The following is a 23,893-nucleotide window of genomic DNA, read 5'->3' on the forward strand; positions in this document are numbered from 1 at the left end:
ACACTCCATTAAGCCACACCATCTCCTTCATAATTATCTTAACAACTCTAAAACCTTAGAAGTAGGATATGCATGTATAAGCCATTCCACGATCCACATCCTCATCCTTACTATTTTGAGTAAAAGTTATTACTAATTTTTTTTATTTTATAAGTGTATTAGCAACTTTGACTTAAAAGTTGTATTTTCGTCCCTTTTTCCTTTATATGAAAAGATTATTGAAGCAACAAACATTTACAATGGAGATTTTAAAAGTATATTCATTGGGATATTTGAGTCACTTCATTTTCTTGATTGGCAACAAGCATTTACAATGGAGATTTTAAAAGTGAATAAGATTTTACAATGGAGATTTTAAAAGTATATTCATTGGGATATTTGAGTCACTTCATTTTCTTGATTGGCAACAAGCATTTACAATGGAGATTTTAAAAGTATATTCACTGGGATATTTGAGCCACCTCATTTTCTTAATTGGCAACAAACACTTACAATGGAGATTTTAAAAGTATATTCATTGGGATATTCGAGCCCCCTCATTTTCTTAATCATTCAAGGACGTATCAACAAAAAAAATTCAAGAAAAAGGTCATCCCATCATAAATAATGCACAACAATTCTGAAAAGTTTTAGAAGTATAATTTAGCTCATGGTATCTTTAATGCACGCAACAATCATCTTCTTCCAAATCTACTTTGTAAACATCATTTTCAAACACTAAAATCTCACCACAATTTGACATGCAATCAAATCTATTTCATTGTGTAAAAAAATTTGACATCCAATCAAACTTATTTCCTTGTGTAAATAGATAATCATAAAAATACTTCCACAAAATCTCTCCATAAAACATCCAATCAAATTTATTTTCTTTAAAGTATAAACAAAAAAACAACATAACAAACCATTAAAAATGCTTCCATGCTCATAATTTAATATCTCTCCACTTCAATTTCTTTTTTTCTTTTATCTAAAAAATAAAAAATCTAAAAACTCCATACACAAATCTCCTCGTCCAGAAAACACTAATTAATATCTCTCCATTTCAATTTCTTTTCTTTTTTCCTTATCTAAAAAATAAGAAATCTAAAAAAATCCTTACACAAATCTCCTATCCAGAAAACACTAATTAGTAATAACTGTTGGGAAAATTCTTACGCAAATTTATGATCATTATAAACAAAATCTCTTATCTAAAACATTTCTTTGAAGAGTATGCACTTGCATAATTTTTGTATCCCACTACATAATTTATTTGCAATCCTTTGAGATTCAGGTGTGATTCTTTCTCTTGAAATTGTGGCTTCAAATACACAATTTTGGTCCTTGTAAATGAAATCACTTATTTAAAACATTTTTTTTAATCACTCATTTAAAACTTTTTTTTAGTGTTATTGCATAATTTTTCACAACTGTAATTCTTTCTGGCATAATCTTTCACAATCCTTTGAGTTTCAAGTGTAATTTTTTTTGGAAACTATAACCCTAACAAATAAAATATTTGTTTTAAGAAAAGATCACACATGAAATATTAACATGCTAAATATTTGATTATATTAGCGTGTAAATATTAACATGTTAAATATTTGTTTATACTAGCATGTTTAATGTGAAGCTAAAAAGTATATTTGATTAAGTGAAGCTAAAAAGTATATTTGATTAAATAAACTTCTTGTGATTGAACATAAATCAGTCAATATTTCAATATTTAATAACACTTAATATTAGGGCAACTACATTAATAAATGAGGTTGATATACACTCTAAGCTATTTGAATGTATAATGACATAGTCTGGTTTAAATTCAAATTTTATTTAATTATTTTCTTGAAGAGATATTAACACAATAGTAACCATTACCATCACAAATCAAAAATGACATCACTGATGTCCATGATCTCCTTCAAGCTGCGGTTAGAAGATCTACATAGATGACAAGGTTCTCTCATAATTGATCCATGATGGATTTTCACACTCACTTCATTGGATTGGAAATCAATCATGCCATGTGGGATCCACTTTGGGACCACTCAAAAAGGTAATGATAATGGCTTGGAAGTTAACTAAAGGCTGCCGGTTTTGGTGTAATGGAAAACCTAATATGGTATCATAGTCTTGGCCCAAGGTCGATTCTGTTATTTGCGTTATTTGAGTTTGAGGGGAGTGTTCACACTCATCTCATTGGAAATCACCTTAAAACCACTTAAAAAAATAATAATAATAGTTTAAAAATTTACTAAAATCTTCAAATTCACTTGTTCAAACATTTTATATAAAAATTTGAATTTGTTCAAACATTTTATATAAAAATTTACCAACATTTAACAGTCAAGTGAATTTGATCAATAGCCCAAAAATCAGTGAGAAAAACATGTAATATCTCCCAGCTATATGATTCTAAATAAACTGTAATATTCAAAAACGTTTGATCAATCGGCGAAAAACCAGTGAGACAAAGAACATATAATATCTCCCCGGCTATATGCTTCTAAACTGTCATATTCAAAAACGGCTAGTAGATTTGCACAAATTGTCTGCAGAGAGTTGTCAACGTAGGTTTGTGCGCTCAAATTGTCAGATGGTATTTCAAAAAGGAGCCATCAAATTGCCGGATGGTATTTCAAAAAGGAGTAGTTTATCGAAGTAGAGGAATTGTATGGACGGCCAAAAGTGGTTAGAATCTGGGCAAATAAAATTGTAGAGACAGTGTTTGAATCTTGTTTTTATGGTGGAAATAGATTCAGCACCATCAAAAACATTTAGGACACCTAAAATTTTTAAGTTTAACAACTATAACTTGAATTTACAAAAATTCCTTACCTGATTTTCTCTAAATATGCCCAAAATTTCCATTACTTTCCAAGCAATTCCTCTGGCTAATTAGACTAGGCATTTCAAAAATGGTCAATAGATTTGCACGAACAGTCTGTAGAGAGAGAGTTGTCAACGACGTAAGGTTGTGCGCTCAAATTGCCTGGGATGGATTCTAAACGAAAATATTTGATCGTATGGATTTTAAACAAAATTAATTTCATTTAAATTTGATGGTATGAATAAACAAAATTATTTAATTTAAATGTGTTAGTTGGTGAAATAAATGATTTTTAGATTAAATCAGTTATTTTTCATTTAAAATTAAAAATTCACTCTCTTGAAATCAAATCTTGTACACTTATTTATTTAAAAATCAAAATTCCTCTCTCAATTCTAATATATATTACACTAATCACCAAAAACATAATTGCTGTCTGTAACCTATATTACTTTACTATTACAATGTGAACCATCAGAACCATCATCAGTCTCATCATTATTACACCCGATAGGCTGCTCAAAGGCATCTTTGCGGTAGAAATAAAAACCAACTAATATTGTGGCTCAATGGTGCAATTAGTGGATCTTGGATGCGTGGAGAGCAATGGAGTGGAGTTAAGTGGACATTGGATGCGTGGAGAGCAATGGAGATACGTAAGTGGTGTGTAGATGCTACAAATACTTTTTAATCGAGAAATATATACAATTCAATGAAAATGCTATTTCATTATGCAGGTTTAATGCTAGCATTCGTTTTCTTAACGCTCTGAAAAAATTGCAAATGATTTGTCAATCAGAAATGTACATTATTAAGCAACATGCTTCTTCAACGCTATTCTAGATTCTACGAATGCTTTTTGAAATTGAAATACATACCATTCAATAAGATATATAGGTTTTGATTTTACAGGTTTTTATTAACGCCATTAATAGAAATTTCATCTAACACGGTTTCTTCTCAATCGTATAGGAGAGCACAGAAATACAGTGATTAAATACTGGAAGCATGCATATGTCCAAGTAAAGAAGTTATAGATTGTGCAATCTTAAAAATAAATGCGAGACAACATACATACCAGCGAGTATAAACACAATAATAATTAATGAACATCGATTGCCAATTGCAACTGCATATCAATACCAGCGAGTATAAACACAATAATAATTAATGAACATCGATTGCCAATTGCAACTGCATATCAAACCAATGATCATATTAAACTTCCAGTAATGTTCCAAAATTCATTGTTTGTAAAAATACAGCTGATATCATATAAATTCAGTTACCTTTTACAATACTGCGATAAGGTAGTCAAGTGTCCACGAAGATATATATAATCTATACATCTACGAGATTCAAATCACATGCAGTTTTTCAGATTTGTAGACTTTCATCTAACACAGTACGGCACTGAACATGATTGGACTGCATTGTACGCTGATCACTTGAACCTTGCTTTTCCTTGAATTGGGCAGCTTATTACAATTTCAGAATAACGTTAAGGGATACGGCAAGATTAAACTACATAGAATTCAAACTACATGCAAACTTGCCCAATCAATATCACAAACAAGGTTAAATGGCTTACAGATATTATCACTTCCTCTCTTGCTATCGTTACACCCATGGTTCATCTCTGATTTACCATCGTCAATTACTAATCGCTTATGTTGTTTCTCAAAGATGTCCGCTTTGCCAAAGCCTTAGGCTCCCATTACAGTTGATAATTAATTTCACGGTACTGTTGCCTATTGCAGCCTTCTTACTTGCAACTTAACCATATAATTAATTCTTTACGGAACTTAACGTAGAGTTCATTATACAGTTCATTACAGAGCATTAAATAAAGCTAAACCAGCAATTGTACACATTACAAAATTTCACACGGTATTGCCTCAATATAACTGTGTTTATTATTAGTAAATAAAAGTATCTAACAAAAGTAAACTGTAACAGACAAAAGAAACCGTTGGACACCATGGGATCATAACAAGCCAACAAATAACAGTGAATATTCAAGACACCCCCGACACAAGCTTATGTCAGCCAGAAGTGCATCCGGCTGAAGATTGTCAAATCATATGAAGATTGTCAAATCATATGACTTAGTATCGTATTCCACGTTAACTTCGCCATTTCAGTGCAACAAATCTTAGAATTGTCCTGATAGAATGAAAAGTAGCAGCCTGAAAAATTCATACGGAAGAAGAAAAGGTACCAGTAAAAATAAGATTTAAGTCTTGAAGGTACGAATAAAAATAAGATTTAAGTCTTGAAGATATCAATAAAAAGAAAAAGGGAGAAGAGCAAGTGGTTGGATGGAGACATAGTTAGCTATTAGTTATCCAAAACAAAAAAACAATTCGAATACAACATATTAACTTAACTTTCAAAGTCTCTTGAAACATGCATATCAATAAAAGCAAATGAAAATGCATTGTCAATCATGAATTTTATCCAGAACTAAAGTTGAAATTCATCAATACAAGACTTACAGAAATAGTCAAGCTCAAACCATTCAATCTATTCTAGTATTTCAATCTCCACCCTAAACACAAATTCAAAAGAAATTTGCTGCATTTTTCTTAACATAATCATCTCCATCAATGATTTCTGGTATCGACAATCAACCACACTAACTTTGTACATTGAGCTATCAAAATTCTTGCCTCCAGCAGTCAGCAGTTCCAATGTTTTCTTCACTTTACAAGTATTGATGAAATGTTTAAAAGGTTAAGGTTCTAGCTACGTCAGCATTAAGTGCGTGCTGGAGAGCAAATAAATTCACAAGTAGCCCACCTACGTTAAGACAGTAAATGTTAGCCTTAGTTACTAGCTGTTAGGTTACATATAATACATAAAGCTCCCACAGCAAGCAAATAAGATCTGCATGACTGCATTTCTACAAGATCTTTCCTTTGCCAAGGTGAGGATTCAATTACAAACTGTCTTGAGTCGCTTTGCCGCCTGCACAAATCCAGATATTACCTGCAACTCATCCAATTGCTTTGTAGAGCAAAGCAACCAGAGTGCAGATTTGGTTAGAGTTATAACTTGGCAATGTCACCAGTAAACGATAAAATCAAATAAAAACTAATGCAAATCACAAACTTCCTCACATATGTGTAACCACCCTAAATTCAGTGATTTCTATTCACAACATTTCCAACCGCATGAAAAAACCTGCCGATAGAGCGACACTGCAACAAACAAGCATGATAATCAACCTACCTAAAATGCTAATGACTGGTTCAGAAGGCAATCAAGTATGCTAAACTTGAGCATAATTTGATGCAAGCCGCCAATCAAACTATACACGTGACGAGAAAGATATGCACACCTCACAGGAGCATAAGGGCAGATAACGAAAGAGCCAGAGCTTTTTTTAATTTTACTACAAACAAATCTGACAGGTAGGGTAAACCAACAATCTGGGTCATAACTCATTAACAAACAATTTAATTGATAGTATAATGCAAGATACAAACAACATACAACATAAGGTTAATGGAATATGAATCACATTAGAAATATTCCACATCCTGCTCTCAGCTATTGTGAAAAATCAAAGAAACTGTGAAACAATGGCAGAACCTTAATGACACAAGAATATTCTACATTGTTTCAATCAGTAGTTTCCAATGATTTGACCAACATCTCATGCATAAAACATTTCGTATAACAAGGCTACTAATTCTGTCCTGGAAGCCTTGCAGAACACAGAAAAGTAGGAGCACCTTTTCAGTTGAAACAGAGTACAGAACGAACATGATGAAAATAGAAATCACTTAGCATGAACATAGGATGCATAAGTCTAAAATTAATCTATGTAAGAATCCCACACCTTGTTCCTAAATACAGTCTGGATTATCAACTCAAGTGTGCTCTAAAAAGTGGTGATAGAAAATAAAGCACTAAATGCAATATGAAATGGTAGCATAAGAAACAAGAAGAAATACATCAGGATGGCTTATATGGAAGCACCACACTGTAACTGGAAACAAGAAGATTTGCATAGATACTTGTGCCATGAAATGTCTTTGAACAATGTCAATCAACTGCTCCTTTGAGGGGTTGGGAACTGCATCTACCTATTTCACAAGCATGAATTTCAGTCTTCAGATATCTATGAATCCCAAACCATTATTCAGAGTGGATTTACAAAACATAAGTTCCATTTTTAGCATAGACAAAATTTTCAGAATTATGACTAAGATTCCAAAGACCACTCGATTCCCATTATCATCAAATAGTTGTGGCAACTCACAAGATTAAAGTGCTTCCAATATCTCACCAAAGCTGTTGTTTCCAATTTGCTCAAGTCTACCTTCTGCATCATTTGAAAATCAATTACATCTTCAAACAACTTTCAGATTTATTCAGACTAAACACATAAATATAGGGGCAGAATTCAAGACTCACAGAATTGCCTATTTTTAAAAGGCAAAACTTCAGAAGACACAAAGGAAACGAACACTGTTAAGACTCAGAAGCCCTTACCAGCATTCCATGCGAAGGTGCCCTTGAACCTGTGGACTGTAATTCGTTAGAATGATTTTTGCTGACTGATTTGGACATAGAGGTCATTGTCTTGTGGGGCCTCTGTTTGGACTTATGTAACTTTGGAAAATCGTCAGAAGCTGCTGTGACAAAAATGTAAATTGCTCATTATACTTTCCACGAAAATATCTCAATAATTTTATGATATTTAACAATTGACTGGCAAAGAAATTTTGATTCACCTAATTCTGAGCTACTAGACATAACATTTTCACAGTCGTTTCCATCGGCATCCTCATGTCCAGTTGGTGCATCCTCATGGCTAGTTGGTGCTTCTATAACACTCAGAGCATTTCTCTGTAGCTTCACTTCTATACCATTTGTAAGTTCCTGAAAGGAATAATAGGAAGAATTTTATTAAAATGTAGCCTTTCACTGTTTGACATATTGTCCATGAATTTTTTGGGTTAAATGTAATAAAGTATTTTTATGCAATCATAAAACCAGAAAAATCAAGGAAACGAATTTTAATATTTATGAAAATTGATGCAATGCTCCTCGGACATAAGATTCCAAACACCTCATAACTGGCTTCAACATAACAGACTGAATAGTTTGTGACATTAAAAGAGAAAAATCCCTGGAATCAAAGAAGTGAGCAGAATTTGTATTCATAAGTAACTTGACAGACTCAAACTGTGCAGGTTTTTAACCTTTAGAATATTTTGATAGATATTACTTGAGCAAAAATTTATCCAACATTCAGCAGGAATTGAGATTGTCATTTATAACAAAAAAGTCAAACACTAAGCACCCACTATTCTTACCCAAGGCAAGCAACGAGACACAATTTTTCAGCATAATTTGTTGTGCACACATGCAGGTTACGACCTTTTCACCAGACACTAAACTATGTATGCAGAGTTTAAGACTGATTGATAGATAACACTAAGCATAAATGTCCATGTGAGTTGAATGCTAATGTCAGAAGCTCATAAATTAAATTCAAACTAGTCACTTAAAAAGTGTCCATTTACTTGCAGAGACACATGAAAACATTTAAATATTCCATAAAAGCTACTTAAACACGCGAATTTCAAAAGAATTCAAACCTTGAAGAAGCAAATTTCCATTAAAAAAACATATAATACGCCACTTTTACAGGTTCAAGAAAATGTTTCAACACTGCATAAACATTATTGAATGAAGATCACAATTTTTTTCGTTGAATACAAGAGAAATCTCAAATTTTCACCATTCACTCCACGAAAATCCCAAATGTGCAAAAAAATTAATTAAGTTCAAAGTTGCAAATTCAAACCCATCTTTTCAAAAGCTTGGAAAAGGAAGGTGAATATTTACTTACAATAAATAAATAAATATTACTAGGATCAAGAAAAAATTTAAATACTGCATAAACATACAAATTGGGATCGAGGTTACAAATTCAAACCCTTCCTTACAAAATCTGAGAGAGAAAGACGCGAATATTCCCTTAGCAATGCATTAAGAGTAGTTTTACCCGGGATCAAGAAATTGTCTAAATGCTGCATAAAGATACTAGAAATATCCAAAGTTCAGGTTTCATTAGTAAAATATCAGGAAAAATATATATAAAAAAATCACCAAAAAAACTGATTGAAGTCTGGCGTCTAGGAAAATGTAGATCTCAGCACATGCGATTAAATAATTTTCGCATTGAGAGAGAAAACACGAATTTCGCATTTCTTAGTTAGTAATCAGGAAAATAAAGAACAGCCCAGTAAGCTACGCTAAAGGAAGCACCATAACTTGACGTTTAACACACAATACCATGTCAATTTAATCTTGCTTAAGAGAATTAAGCAGGAAATAAGAGAATTACCAGCCAATGCCATCCCCCCAGCCCAACGGCCTTCTTTACGACGCCACGAAGTCCCACGAGAACAGATTTCGTCCTGTTATTTCCGGTAACAACAACCTTGGTATACTTTGGAAGTACAGAAAGCTCCTCATCTCCACTATCTTCGCAGCAAGGAGACGACGAAGATATGACCCCCTGCTGCTGCTGCTGCTGAGGGTAGACAGCTACCTCCTGCATTTAAGTTCTCTAGCTAAAAATGACCACAGAAACAGAAAATGCGGTCAAAACACCTCAATTCCCAGTCAAAATCACCTCAATTGCCAACCAAAATCACCAGATCCGCTAAAAAAAAATCCCAGCTAAAATGTCTTAGAACGCAATTACAGGGGCATGAGCAGCAACAAATACTGAACCGATCGCGCATCAAAACCAGCCAAAAACCCTGATGAAACGACACTAAACGATCTCGAAGCTGAGAATGGCAGCTCGTCCGCACATACGAAAATATTTCCTTTCCAGTACACAACACCTACTGCTATGGCTTATACACCGGGGCTTAACGCGTCTAGCCAACTAACGGCTTCCACGTGTCCGACCACACCATTGATGCCCGGCCCTGCCGCAGAGAATAGGGAATCCACGTGGACAGAAATTTTGAAACTGGGACGACCCGTTTGTGACGGGTTAAACCGTTTGCAGTTGCTCTGTTTTTCTTCGTTTCCGTAACCCTAATTCCCGCTGCCGACCTCCACGTGGCGGGGCATGCAGTGGCACATGGTATGGGAACCCTAAATTTCGAAAATTTGAATGTTTTTAATTTGCCGTTGGTGTCCGCTTTACTAGAGCAAATGTGCCTAAGGGATAGAGTGGGGGTTATCATGTTTCTGTCGCCCGGATTCTTCCCTATGTTTATATTTTGTTTGTTGGTTAAGGAATCATATCCATATATAAAACCTTATGATGGATGATGGGGACCCTTTTTCTATTTATTGGCTTTTTGATAAGGGGACAAAGATTTGGTACAAGGACACATCATAAGAATGGGTTGAGAGGTGAAGATATTGTGATCCTTAAAATCATTAATGGAATTAATGGTGTTCAGGTTTGATGGAAAAAGGTGATATCCTCATTTTCATTAAATTTTTTAAAAATATGAACATAGAGTGCCCTTAATGTTGTATTATTAATAGTATTAAAAAAGATATTGTGATCTTTAAAATTATTAATGGTGTTCTGGTTTGATGGAAAAAGGTGATATCCTCATTTTCAGTCAATTTCTTTTTAAATATGAACGAGGATGGTGTGCCTTTAATGTGGTATGTTGTATTATTAATAGTATTAAAAAAAATAAAAATATTAAAAAATTGGAAATCTCAATGTGTTATGCTGTATTATTAATAGTATTACAAAAAATGAAAATATTAAAAAATTGGAAATCTCAAAAATTATTTGATTTATAAATATTTAAGTAAGAAATTAAAATTTAAAACTTAGAGTGTTTTATACATTAATTTGGTATTTCGTTTGGTTATAATTTTAAAATTAAATTATTATTATCAATATTAAGAAATAAAAGTATTGGTATAATGGGTCACAAAGGGAGTCAAGGTGGAAGTGAGCATAGATCAAACATTGAGTGCAAAAAGAAGTGATATATATGTGCATAGACACAAAGGAATGCACAAACATAGAGGATGCAAGTGAACCAAGGATATAAAGATATCTGTGCATGATGAAACTATGTGAGCACAGAGACATATTTGTGCATAAAGGAGTTACACATATGCTTAAATATTAACACCATGAGTGGAGGTACATAATTGAAGGTTTGGTGCAAGAAGGCATACATGGAAGTTGAAGCAAAGCATGGCAAAGTTGAAGCATTAGGTGCAAGACAATGGCAACCAACTAGGATACATGTAGATGGAAGGATTTATTAGCAACTTATAAATATAATGGTTACAAAGAAGATTTGTTTGCCTAGTCATCATAGTAAGATGGCTTGGACGAGTGATGATAAAGGAGAGCTTGAAACGAGGAAGAACACTTATTGTAGAGGAAGATCGGGATTGAAGACTAAGATTTGAGAGTTGTTGAGAAGTAGAGAATGCCATATCGATGTTGTGGTGCATGACCATTGTACTTGTGATTACTTTATAAATAATGAGAACCTGTAGACAAAGTCTTCAATCTTTTTCCCCTTATTATTTGCTTATGTTTTTTGTTCCCTTACTTTATCTTGTCATAATTTACAATGTCTTTTGTGTTGCACCCATTATGATGTAGTCAAGCACATGGCGCACGATCCTAAGTGCCTCTAGAGAAGAGGGTCCAATGCACATCCTTTACAACATTTGATATTAAGGTGAAGCAAGACTCTAGTATGCATATGAGCATGTAAAGAGCTCAAAGCTTGTCATTTTAAAGAGTTTATGCCACTACAAAAGTGGCACATAAAGAGATAGAATAACTACTAGCATAGAATCGTAGGGGTTTAGGAAAAGGATCGAAGTACTTGGAGACCAAACAATAAAATGTACAAACAAAAAGAGAGTGCTTCTAAACCAAAACTTGAAGAAAATAAGAACAAAGTGGACAATAAAACTATTTTGAAATAGATGAAATGCAAAACTAGAAGTCCTCGATCGCAATGAAAGTTTGAACACCAAAGCCCCAATAAATTGGTTAGGTAAGATGAAGCGTTACTTTGAGTATGAGAAGATTGATGATCCTCAAAAAAACAAACTTTGTGGGTGCAAAGTTGAAAGGACATTATGTTGGGAATTTGTGCAATAGAAGCAAACTCATAAAGGAATACAAAAAATGGAGGCATGGAATAAAATTGTCCTAAAAATGTATGATAATTCTTATTATTGGACTACAAATAACAAGTGTTTCAACACATGTAAAATATCAAGTAGAAGGAGCAACATAAGAGGACTACATGTAAAATTAAGCATTGGCTAATCGGGAACATGAGATGGGAAATTGGTCAAGGCTCAAAGTTGGAGATTAGCTTGGATCCTATGAAAGGTTTTATCGGGAAACATACATTACTGTCTAGTCTTATAAGGTATATACACAATATGGGCATCTATTATTTGAATCAAATTTATATATCACATGATCCTATCCATGTGTCTCTGCCCTAGACACATGCTCGAGATTTGGGATTAATTGGCGGCCTGACAGAGATTTGGAAAATGTATATACAAAACTTATCAATGGCAGGTATTGCTCTATCCGAGAGCAATGATATTTTAACGTAGGATAGCTTTACTAAAGATGGAGAGATCTCGGTAAAGGAGGCATATTTTTATACCTCTCCAACACAAAATTCCATTAGGGATTGTTATTGGTTTCAGAAAGCTTGGAAGTGGAACCTCCCCCTCAAGCTCAAAGTTTGTGGTTGGATTACTTAGCAGAACATAATCCTTACATGGGATAGTTTATGTAAGAGAGGCGTCATTGGACATGAGAGATGTGCCATGTGTAATGCAAAGTATGAAGGCGTCATACACTTATTCATTTATTTTCCATTTGCATCTTCTATCTAGTATGGTGTTTTGAACATTCTTCATATTTCTGCCAACTGGAATCATTCTTATGTGGAGGCTTGCTTATTAGAATGGTTCAGGAACTATAAAGTTTTACGTGCTCTCCCTTTTCACATATATTGGGGAATATAGAGGTGTTAAAATGCATTGATTTTTGAGGGATCCGCTACAGGCATCAAAACGTTATGTATGAAGATTGTGGCTTATTTCAACGAAATTGGGCCTATTTTGGAGAAGGGAAATCTGAGACATATAAATTATGTGGATATTTGGAGTAGATATCATGTAGTTTTCTTTGATGGGGCAATACATAATAATTCATGTGGTTGTGGGCATATATAGTCATTGAACCAGGTAGATATTATCCTTTCTATTGGAATGGGGGTGGGAACAAATACCAAGGTTGAGATCATCGCACTTTGGGGGGTTCATTTTCTCACAAAATGGTTATCCATTGAACATATACATGTCTATGAAGACTCTAAAGTGGTCATTGATTGGGTGTTGAGGAGAAAAAATTTGGCGTCGCCCATGCTTATAAATTGGATGAAAGGTATTAAAATGTTGATTAATGTTTTTCAAGGTCTAACTTTTGAACATATTTTCATGGAACAAAATGTTGTTACATATGAATTATCCAAATAGGGTTACAAAAAGCTTCATGGAATGATCTCTTTCTCTGCTTTCTGCAATGACACTCTTATTAGAGTAGGAAATATTCCAATTATATAGAATCCTTTTGTAAAGATACTTAAAATTCCTTTTCTAGATAGTAATTTCTTTTATTTGGTGATTTTTTCGGGAAAAATGGCTCTACAACAATAGGACCCTGCCTCTCAACTGCATACTTCTAGGGTTCCATTCTCTTGTGACTGCAGTTAAGGTTATTTCCATCCACCCTTGGTGACTGTAACTACTTGATGGCCACCTTCCGTTTTCGCGATTACATCAGCGCACTTTTCTCTGAAGTCTTGGCAATTTTCGGCTGGCCCGAATATCTTGTGGATCTTCTATCGTTGTTTGTCGATTAAGATGGAGGTCGATTTGGTGGACTAGTCTATGGATCCCTACGACTCCGTGCCCATATGGACGGTATCTCCACCTCATATGTCAGTCATGACCTCTTCGAACTCTCTACAACTACCTACAACTCTAGTGGGTGACCCTAGGGTTTTCTCGATGTCCGTTTTTTCTTACCCATGTGCTCTGGATGAGAATATTATGTTGTCGATAAGACCTTCTTCTTCCTCCTTTCTGGTTTCTATCTCACCCGACGTGTCCTTCTTCTTGTCGAGCTTTGTCTACACTCCTCCCTCTCCGACTTCCCTTTAGTTTTTCACCACTTATTTGGACCCATTTGTCTCCACTTACCCATTGAATCTCTCGGTTATCCCCTCCACTGTGGTTCCTTACCCATCTAACCCTCTGGATCTGGGCCCTCTCTCCGCTCACTCATCGGCACCATCTGCTCACGTCCCCCCACCTCAGGTGTGCATCCCTATCACATCTACTATTTCGAAGGTTCGTCCCTATCGCTTCCTGACCTGGGAGAAGGTTCTAGGGTTTCTGAAGAACAGGGCATTGCCTCTGATGTCCCTTTCAATCCTCCCACTGGAAAATTTCCCCAGTCCGTGAAGAAGTACAAGGGAATTAAGGCTGGGAACAAAAATATTGTGTTAATCCTCGGTGACAGCTTATACATGGGAGACATGCTCGACATCATAGATAGGGTTCTAGTTGGCCAGGTTCGGGGATGTTCCTATAGTGTTGCCCATCTTAGGCAATGGATTTTGGAGATTTGGGGACAAGTGTTGGAAGATCTACCTTCAGTGGTCACCTTATCCCGTGGATGGTTCGCACTCCGCTTTTAGTGCCCTGAATGTGTACCCTAGGTATTATCTAAATTCTGGCACATAGAACTAGCTCTGATTTTACTTAAGAGATGGAGCCCTCTTTTTGACCCGAAACGTGAACATTTGGGGGCTGGCCCAATCTGGGTTCATCTGCCTGGTCTTCCGCTACACTTCTGGTCCGAGGACATATTCAAGCACATCAGGAATGTACTGGGGAATTTTTTAGACTATGATAAATCCTATATTTTCACTGGAAACATGGCTATGACACTCATCCTGGTTCATCTAGATACTCATGAAGGTTTGGAGGAAAACCTAAATATACAATGGAGGAACACTAGTCGCCTATAGATTCTCGATTATGAGGGGGTTCCCTACAGATTTCGTCGATGCCATAAGATTGAACACACGTACAAGGATTGTCCACTACTTGCCTCCAGCTCTGCTTCTGATTCTCAGCTTGATAGCAACATAGCGGATATTCCATCAAGATCTCACTACAAGAGGCTTGCAAAGGTTGTTGGGTGCCCCCCAAAGTCGCAAGTACAAATGCATGGAACGAGCAAGGAACCTATTTCCCACCCTCTCCTCACATCACCAGATCACGTGCGGTCGTGGCTAGCATCACTTCGGGTAATCCTTCCTCTTCTCTCTCTCACTTTCCTCCCTCTATTTCTGATTCTCATCACACTGCATCTCAACACCTGCATTTTTTCACTCCCCCCTTATCTGCTCCCCTGTATCCTCTCCTCCCATTTTCTCTGATACCCTCCCTGTCATCCCTGATGCCCCAATCACTGCACCCTCTTCTAAGACTTCAAATTATTCTCGACCGAATCATCCATATCTCATTTGATCCCTGGTTAAATCTTCATCAGATGATTGTTGCAATCTTAGCATTATTCCCCCTCCTAAAACCTCCAAACCTACCAGAGGTAGACATTCCCATATCTCAAAGGCTATCATCCAAACTGGATTGGATGTAGCTCAAGCAAGACAATTTTCCATTGATAGGATCCTTAGAGCTATGACCTCCCCTACCTCTAGTTCTCCATGAAGTGGGTATCCTTCAATTATCGTGGGTTGGCTAGTCCTGCCAAAAAACTAGCCTTTAGGAGACTACTTGAACTCGAGAGGGTGGACATCATATTCCTTCAGGAAACCCTTGCTCTCATTGAACAGATCATCCCTACCCTTGAAGCCATTGTATCTGGTTGACACTTTCACGCTCTTATGTTCGTGTCCGCTCTAGGAGCATTGCTTTTGGTTACAATCCTAGGGCAGTCAAGTTGCTTAATATTTTGGGGGGGTGGTATTATAGGGGCAGACATCTTTTCTTCTGATCTTGGGAGGGATTTGAGACTAATCCATGTATATGGTCCTTGCATTAATCGGGTTTCTTATTGGGAAAATCTCCTCAATTCTACATATATGCAATCTGATAACATCATCTTGGGGGGAGATCTTAATTTCTCCATTGGCCATGCGGAATCTTTGGGACACAATGCACAGGTTGATCCACTTTCTGATTCCATCAGTCTCCTCTTAGAATATCATCACTTTATTGATATTCCTATGGCTCGACCCCAACCTACCTGGTGTAATAGAAGGACTGGAGAGGTTATGCTTGCCAAAAGGCTAGACCGCTTCCTTATCAAAGAAGCCCTTCTTGGATGATTATCCTTGTACAGGAAATGGGTGGGATCGGGAGGCTTATCTGACCACTCTCCAATCTACCTTGAATTTGTAAGTGCATATCGCAAGCCAAAAGCTCCTTTTAAGTTTAACTCGACCTGGCTCAAGGATGAGGAGTATACCAAAATGGTCACTGATTATTGGAAATCCATCCCCCTTGTTCCTGGATAGACACACACTGAATGTTTTGCTAAAAAACTTCTTTTCCTCAAACACAAAACAATTGATTGGGCCAGAAAAAAAGAGTAAGGAACGATCACCACCTTAATGATATTGAACTTGAACTTGCTAATCTGGTTGGAGTGGATGGTTGGGGATTTGAATTTGTTGAAGCAAAATATCACCTTATCAAACTTGAAGCAAAGAGGACCAGAATTCTAAAGGACAGAGAAGAAACCTAGAGACTTAGGAGTCGTGCCATTTGGTTACAATATGGGGATGACAATACAAATTTTTATCATCAATTTGCAAATGGTCGACGTGACATCAATACGATATGGCATTTGGAGGATGATACTGGACACTAGGTTCAATCATTCAATCATCTGGCCACTCTCACTACCTCTCATTTTAGTTGGCTCTATAAAGCTTCATAGGAAGCTACTCTCACTGAGATTATCAAAGTGGTAGGGTTGTTTCCTAGATTTGTCGATCAAGAAGCTCCAAAGGATCTCATCAAGCTAGTATCTATGGGCGAATTGGAAGGCACCCTTAAATGGTTCAAGAAAGACAAGAGCCCAGGATCAGATGGATGGCTGGTTGAATTTTATCTAGCTTTTTTTAAAATGCTTGGCAATGATCTGCTTCAGGTTGTTGAAGAATGTCAGGTAAGTGGCCGAATGTATGATGCATTTAACTCAACCTTCATTACCCTTATTCCCAAATCTGATTCCCCTCTAACCTTCAATGACTTTAGGCCCATCTCACTCTACAACTGTATATATAAGATCATAGCCAAAATAATTGCCAACCGCCTTAAACCTATTTTATCTGAACACATATCTCTAGAACAGTTTGCCTTCCTTAATCATCGTCATATACATGAAGTTGTTGGCACCACCCAATAATTCCTCCATTCCATCAAGATCAAGAGGCTAAAAGGTATCATCCTAAAGATTGACTTAGTAAAGGCTTTTGATCGTACTAGTTGACTATACTTGAGAATTCTCTTGACTCATTTGGGCTTCCCCATAGCCTTCATCCAATGGATCATGTGTTGTATTTCCAATGTTTCTTATAGTGTTATTATTAATGGTTCTGCCTCTTCCTTTCTTCATGTTGAACAAGGCCTTAGATAGGGTTGTCCTCTCTCCCCCCTGCTTTTCTTGTTGGTCATGGAAGGCTTGAGTCAGCTTATATTTGAAGATAAAAGACAGGTAAGACTACAGGATATTAAAATCACCAACAACTGCATCCTTTCCCATCTACTATTTTTTGATGATGTCCTAATCTTCCTCAATGGATCGATTGGTGACACAACTGCTTTTTCTTCTATTCTCATATTTTTTTTCTTTTCTACTGGCATGGAATGAAATCAACATAAATCGACACTCACTGTTATTGGATGCTCCCACAATGAAACTCACATCGCTCATCAAAGATTTCCCTTCACATTTCTCCCATTTGATGATGGTCTTAAATATCTTGGTTTTCGACTCAAGCCCATACAATACAAGATAGTTGATTGGATATGGCTTGTGGCAAAAATTGAAAGGCGACTGAATATCTGGCATCGCAGATGGCTCTTTAGGGCTGGTTGACTCACTCTTATCAAATTTGTATTAGAAGCTACACCGATGTACTAGATGTCCTTGGCTTGGATTCCAAGGGGAATTTTGAATAGAATACAACAACTATGTTGCAGATTCTTATGGAAAGGAAAACAAGAAGGTCATACTTATGCATGGGTCAGATGGGACCTCATTGCTCTACCAAAGAAATGGGGAGGATGGGGCATGAAAAATCTTGATGCCTTTGCAAAAGTATTAGCCGCAAAAATGGGATGGCCAGTTCTCACTACAAAGAATCTGTGGACTAAAGTGGTCATTCAGAAGTATATTCTCTCTCTCCATCTTCTTGATTAGACCATGCGACCTTCATGGAACAGAACAAATATATCTACTATCTGGAGAGCGGTTTTGAACTCTCTATCATACATCCGTGATGGATGAACCTGGAGGATCAGATCTGGTAACCTAGTTCGTATTGGAATGGATCCTTGGTCTGGATGTGGGAATGCTTTTCATCTCCCCCGTGAGCTCCTACACTTCCTGTCGAGCACAGGTATCACTCGACTTGCTCAAATTGTTGATCCGGACAATTCTAATATTTTCTATCAAACCTAGAAATCTGTTGAACTTTTGGGTATACCAAACATCTGGCACAATGATTGGTAATCCTATATTAACGCACTCTCTAAATCACATGTTTGGATCACTGAGGGAGAGGATGAGATCATATGGGCTCACTCGCAGCATGGTTCCTATTCTCCTAAGGAGGGATATTCTCTCAGCTACTATGCTCATAAACCCTCTGCTCCTTATTGGTGGTGGCACACTCTTTGGAAGCTGAAGGCACCACCTAGAGAAAAATTATTCATGTGGTGTATTCTTCGCCATAAATCCCCTACATGGGACAATATTCAGAAGTGAACATTTTTTGGAACAACCTGGTGTATCCTATGCAAACAGGAATCCGAATTCATTGAACACTTATTTCTTCTATGTCCTATTACCTTCTCCTTATGGCATAATGTACTTGCAATTCTACGCCTTCCCAATCGTTGGCATGGAGCTAATATTTTGGAAGCCTGGAAATTGTGGTGGTCTGATGTAAACCCAATCAAGATTAGGAACCTCCCTCTCCTGGTATGTTGGTGCATTTGGCTACAAAGAAATAAACTTATATTTTCGAGCATCGCTTTGCTTTGGCCTCAAGCAACAACACATCTCATCTCTATATATAACAATATTCCGAAGGATGATCGTCCTCACACCCTTCACAATATCTCTGCTGAGATTATCGATAGTAAAATCCCTTGGGTATACTTCGATGGTTCAGCACAACAACAAGGTTGTGGAGGGGGAGTATTCCTTCATATTGCTGAAAATTATTTTTATAAAATCCAGATGGGGCTGGGAGATGGAACTAATAACTTTGCTGAACTTATTACACTCAAACATTTTCTATATTTTCCACTTGAGAAGGGATTTCATCGCATTCAGGGTTTTGGCGATTCCAAACTCATCAGAAATTGGTTTAACCAACAATCTGCATGTCACGTGCACACACTCTGAAATATTTTGGACGAGACTTTGCTTTTGAAATCTCAATTTGACTATATCTCTTGGCATCACATATACAAGGAGCGCAACTAGGTTTCTGACATATTATCCAAGGAGGTTGTGCTCTAGCCTCAGGGGCTCTCGATGATCTAGGAGCAGACAGAGTATGAATTCTATCGATATTTTCATAGAACATATGATGATCATCAACATTTATGGGCAGATAGGCTTTGATTTATGATTTTTTTTTTTTTTTGAGATATGACTGTGATTATAATTTTCTTAGTTTATTCATGTATATATTTTTCATAAGACATATATCATATGTATTAACCTATTAGTCTCCCAACCTGGGATAGATTTTTGACAGTATCACACAGTCAGTGGTAACAACCAAACTTACAGCGTATGCTTCCAAGCATCTACACCATGTAATTTTCAACATGTTAATGGAAATTCCAATTTTTCCTTGGGGAAAAAAGTAGTTTCTTTTATTTGTATATTTTAAAGCTGGGAAACATTAGAAGACAAAAATATAGCATATATTCTATAATAGATTTTAGAATCTAGACTGTGTAGTCTTATGTTTTTGGATATATAGGCTCATCTCTCAATAGGGTATGTTTTTTAATTATGTGGAGTACAAGAAAATTGTAAGCAAAATTTATGAGATATGGGGTATATCTTGGCACTTTTTGAAAATGTAAACAACTTTTCAATAAAAAGTTTGTTGTTTTTTCAGCTTTAAAAAAAAGAGTCCTTGAGGGCATATCTCAGTTGGAAAAGCATGTTATGTAAAATATTATGAGATCCTTGGTTCGATCCCTCCAATTAATATATGGTCACATTAGGGACAACTTGGTGCACCTATTTCTTATAGTGATAGTTGACCCTGTGTAATGTGAGTGTAAGACTACCCCAATTGTTAATTCCACTAGTTATAACAATAAAAAAGACTACGTAAAGGAGTTTTATAAGTGTTTGATATTTTGTTGGACATTAATAGGAGGAAGAACATTGAATTTCAAGTTATTTGAATGGTTTGAAATCCATCAATCAAGAGGATATCAACGTACACAAGATGCACTATGTAGGGGAGAAATATATATGGGTGCTAAAGGTGGAATAATGTGATTCCAAGAAAATTTTGCAAGAACAAAGGATGTTGTAGTGCAAAGGTCATAGCATGTATACTAAAGTTGATGATGCATGCAACAAAAGAATAGAGATGCTACAAGAAAAATACAGTCTAGCAATGTTTTGGTAGAGGTCTTTAGTGTTACAATATTTGGCAAATTTATAAAAAAAATAATGATGTTAAAACCTCTACTATTAATAGTAAATGTTTTAGAAGAGGTTTTAACTATTTTTCATGATAACTAAAAAATCTTCGTGGTCGAAGGTTCTATAGAAGGTGTTCTTGTCAATATACTTATATTAGTGTGATAATTTTGTGAATGTCTTAAGTTAGATTCATGTGAACATATAATCATGTTTTCTTTTGATTATTTAGATATTGTTATTTGATGTGTGTTCCTAGGTGTGTGTAGGTATAAGGGTTAGAGTTTCCATCTTAGCATGCATATGAGTAAAGACTATATAGAGGAGATGTGGCATGTGTACCATAAGGAGAGGTTAAGGTTACTCCTACCTACTAGAAACTCCCTACATGTAGACCAAGGTTAGAATGGACATGTGCATACCCGGAGGGTTGAACAATGCCATAAGGCTAGGCTACAAAGGTCACCCACATGAACTAAGTGGGTGCTATAAAGACATGGAATCCTTATTCCTCAATAAACTACAAGTCTCTCACCAATAGTAAAATGGCATAGATTTAAAAAAATCTCACTCATGTTATGTGTATACAAAGGTTAGAGATTGAGAGACCACGTCCTCACCCTTGGTACTAGTTGAGATTCCTCTTTTTAAAATAAAGGTACATATATCACATGTATGTCATTTAAAAATAATATTTTAATAATGATAGAAGTGCATACATTAAATGCAAATGCCATCATATAAATATAAATGCACTCATCAAATATTACTATATTAAGTGGTTGGAAGGAATATTGTTACTTCCCCACCTAACATATTGTGCTTTTCATGAGACAATTGTTGATATGGCCTTGAACCTTGAAGAATCTAGTTTATTGTAAGTAACATCATTAGAATGGGGGGAAGTGCCTAAGGGTTTCCTCATGATAGGCATTCCATTAAAAAAATAGAAATGCACTCATTTAGGTAGAAATTAGAATGAGGGGAAGTGCCTAAGGGTTTCCTCATGATAGGCAATCCATTAAAAAAATAGAAATGCACTCATATAGGTAGAAATTAGAGAAAAATAAAGGTCATAATCTAAACACACTAAAAATTGATCATATTTTGGCCACTCAAAATAGTGAAAAGGGAACTTAGAAATTTAGTGAGAAGTATTTTGGGTTGATGGAATTACAACTGTCAAATTTTAACCACAATAAGGGTATTCAAGATGTTAAATTCATTTCCATATTAAGAACAAAATTTTCATTAAATCTAACACTGCAATTTTGGTAAGGATTGCCTAGTTGGATTTTGGTGATCAAAAAAAAAAAGTGTAGAATGTTTATCCTTCTTCAAAGTAAGTAATTATGAATTTGAAACATTGAAATTAAGGGAAACACCCACTTTATATTTAAAATATTTAGTTTAATTGAGAATGTTTAACTGAGAATGTTAATATCATCTGAACGCACACACACACACATGCATTTAAAATTAAGAGGGGAAATTATTCAAAAAGTGTGTGAGTAAAATGAGGAATAAATAATGAAAATGTGGGTGATTAATATGCATATTAGATAAACAAAAATAAGGCATTACATGTGAGTGCTATAAACAAGGTCAGGGGTGGCCATGAGAAGTACCTTAATGATAAGTGGTTGATATAATGCATAAATATACATGGAGAGTTAGTTGAGAGAGGTTAGATTGTGTGAAACGCTAATGAGGTTATTTCTCTTGTTGAGGTGGGGATTGTCTTTGTAGAGACTTGCACAATGTTTTAGTGAAGGAGGTTTTCAAGCCCTTCAAAATTTGTTATTTTTATGCTCTTTTGTATGGTTTTTATAGATTGGGAGTTCCAAAGGAAGAAAAATACCCATACTATATGGTAAGGTGCACAAACCAATAGACTAAACATGAATAGAAAAGAGGGATCACAAACCAAAAATTTGGATAAGAGAAGTTTCTTCAACATTCATTAAAGAGGTAATTGCTTTCTAAAATGAGAAAAAATTGTCTCTTAGTTTCTACCCTATTAAAAAGAAAAAAGAGAAAAAAAAACCAAAACTATATATATTACAATTCAGTTTTCATATCCAAGGATTGAAAATTTACTCTTCTATGCATGTAGGAATAGACCCTTGAGTAGAAATATTGTTTACTCTGCTCATAAACCCTCTGCTTCTTATTGGTGGTGGCATGCTCTTTGGAAGCTGAAGGCACCTCCCAGAGAAAAATTATTCATGTGGTGTATTCTTCACCATAAATCCCCTACATGGGACAATATTCAGAAGTGAACATGTTTTGGACCAACATGGTGTATCCTATGCAAACAGGCATCTGAATTCATTGAACACTTATTTCTTATATGTCCTATTACCATCTCCTTATGGCATAATGTACTTGCAATTCTACGCCTTCCCAATCGTTGGCATGGAGCTAATATTTTGGAAGCCTGGAAATCGTGGTGGTCTGATGTTAGGAACCTCCCTCTCCTGGTATGTTGGTGCAATTGGCTACAAAGAAATAAACTTATATCTTTGACCATCGCTTTGCTTTGGCCTCAAGCAACAACACATCTCATCTCTATATAACAATATTCCAGAGGATGATCGCCCTCACACTCTTCACAATATCTCTGTTGAGATTATCGATAGTAAAATCCCTTGGGTATACTTCGATGGTTCAGCACAACGACAAGGTTGTGGAGGGGGAATATTCCTTCATATTGCTAATTTTTTTTTTTATAAAATCCAGATGGGGCTGGGAGATAGAACTAATAACTTCGCTGAAATTATTACACTCAAACATTTTCTATATTTTCCACTTGAGAAGGGATTTCGTCGCATTCAGGTTTTTGGCAATTCCAAACTCATGATAAATTGGTTTAACCAACAATCTGCATGTCACGTGCACACACTCCGAAATATTTTGGACGAGACTTTGCTTCTGAAATCTCAATTTGACTATATCTCTTGGCATCACATATACAAGGAGCGCAACTAGGTTTCTGACATATTATCCAAGGAGGTTGTGCTCCAGCCTCAGGGGCTCTAGATGATCCAGGAGCAGACAGAGTA

The 23,893-nt window shown here is 35.8% G+C and overlaps 1 protein-coding gene across 3 annotated transcripts; it reads right to left on the reverse strand.

The window, feature by feature from the left end:
• Positions 1-4,705: 4,705 nt before the first annotated feature.
• LOC149156752 (uncharacterized) lies at positions 4,706-9,818 on the reverse strand. 3 transcript variants are annotated; one of them, XM_089438549.1, is made up of 7 exons: positions 9,180-9,818; positions 7,558-7,705; positions 7,316-7,455; positions 7,083-7,145; positions 6,838-6,906; positions 5,935-6,015; positions 4,706-5,821 (listed from the first exon to the last, which is right to left on the reverse strand). In XM_089438549.1, the coding sequence occupies exons 1-6, from the start codon at positions 9,393-9,395 to the stop codon at positions 5,956-5,958; spliced, it is 696 nt and encodes a 231-aa protein (XP_089294675.1). In that variant the 5' UTR covers positions 9,396-9,818; the 3' UTR covers positions 4,706-5,821; positions 5,935-5,955. The 3 variants fall into 3 exon arrangements, with proteins under 3 accessions (XP_089294675.1, XP_089294673.1, XP_089294674.1); XM_089438547.1 differs by lacking the exon at positions 5,935-6,015; XM_089438548.1 differs by having other exon boundaries at positions 4,706-6,015.
• Positions 9,819-23,893: the final 14,075 nt, after the last annotated feature.

This window comes from Pinus tabuliformis, chromosome 9 (genome assembly GCF_031772625.1).
Source record: "Pinus tabuliformis cultivar Carrire ecotype Pingquan chromosome 9, CPIR1, whole genome shotgun sequence".
Lineage (NCBI taxonomy): Eukaryota > Viridiplantae > Streptophyta > Pinopsida > Pinales > Pinaceae > Pinus > Pinus tabuliformis.

Coding starts and splice junctions, on each gene's coding strand:
- LOC149156752 (XM_089438547.1), bottom strand. CDS start 9,395: ATGCAGGAGGTAGCTGTCTACCCTCAGCAGCAGCAGCAGCAGGGGGTC. Junction 7,456..7,557: donor GTCTAGTAGCTCAGAATTAG/GTGAATCAAAAT, acceptor TTGTCACAGCAG/CTTCTGACGATTTTCCAAAG. Junction 6,907..7,082: donor ATTGGAAGCACTTTAATCTT/GTGAGTTGCCAC, acceptor CTTGTGAAATAG/GTAGATGCAGTTCCCAACCC.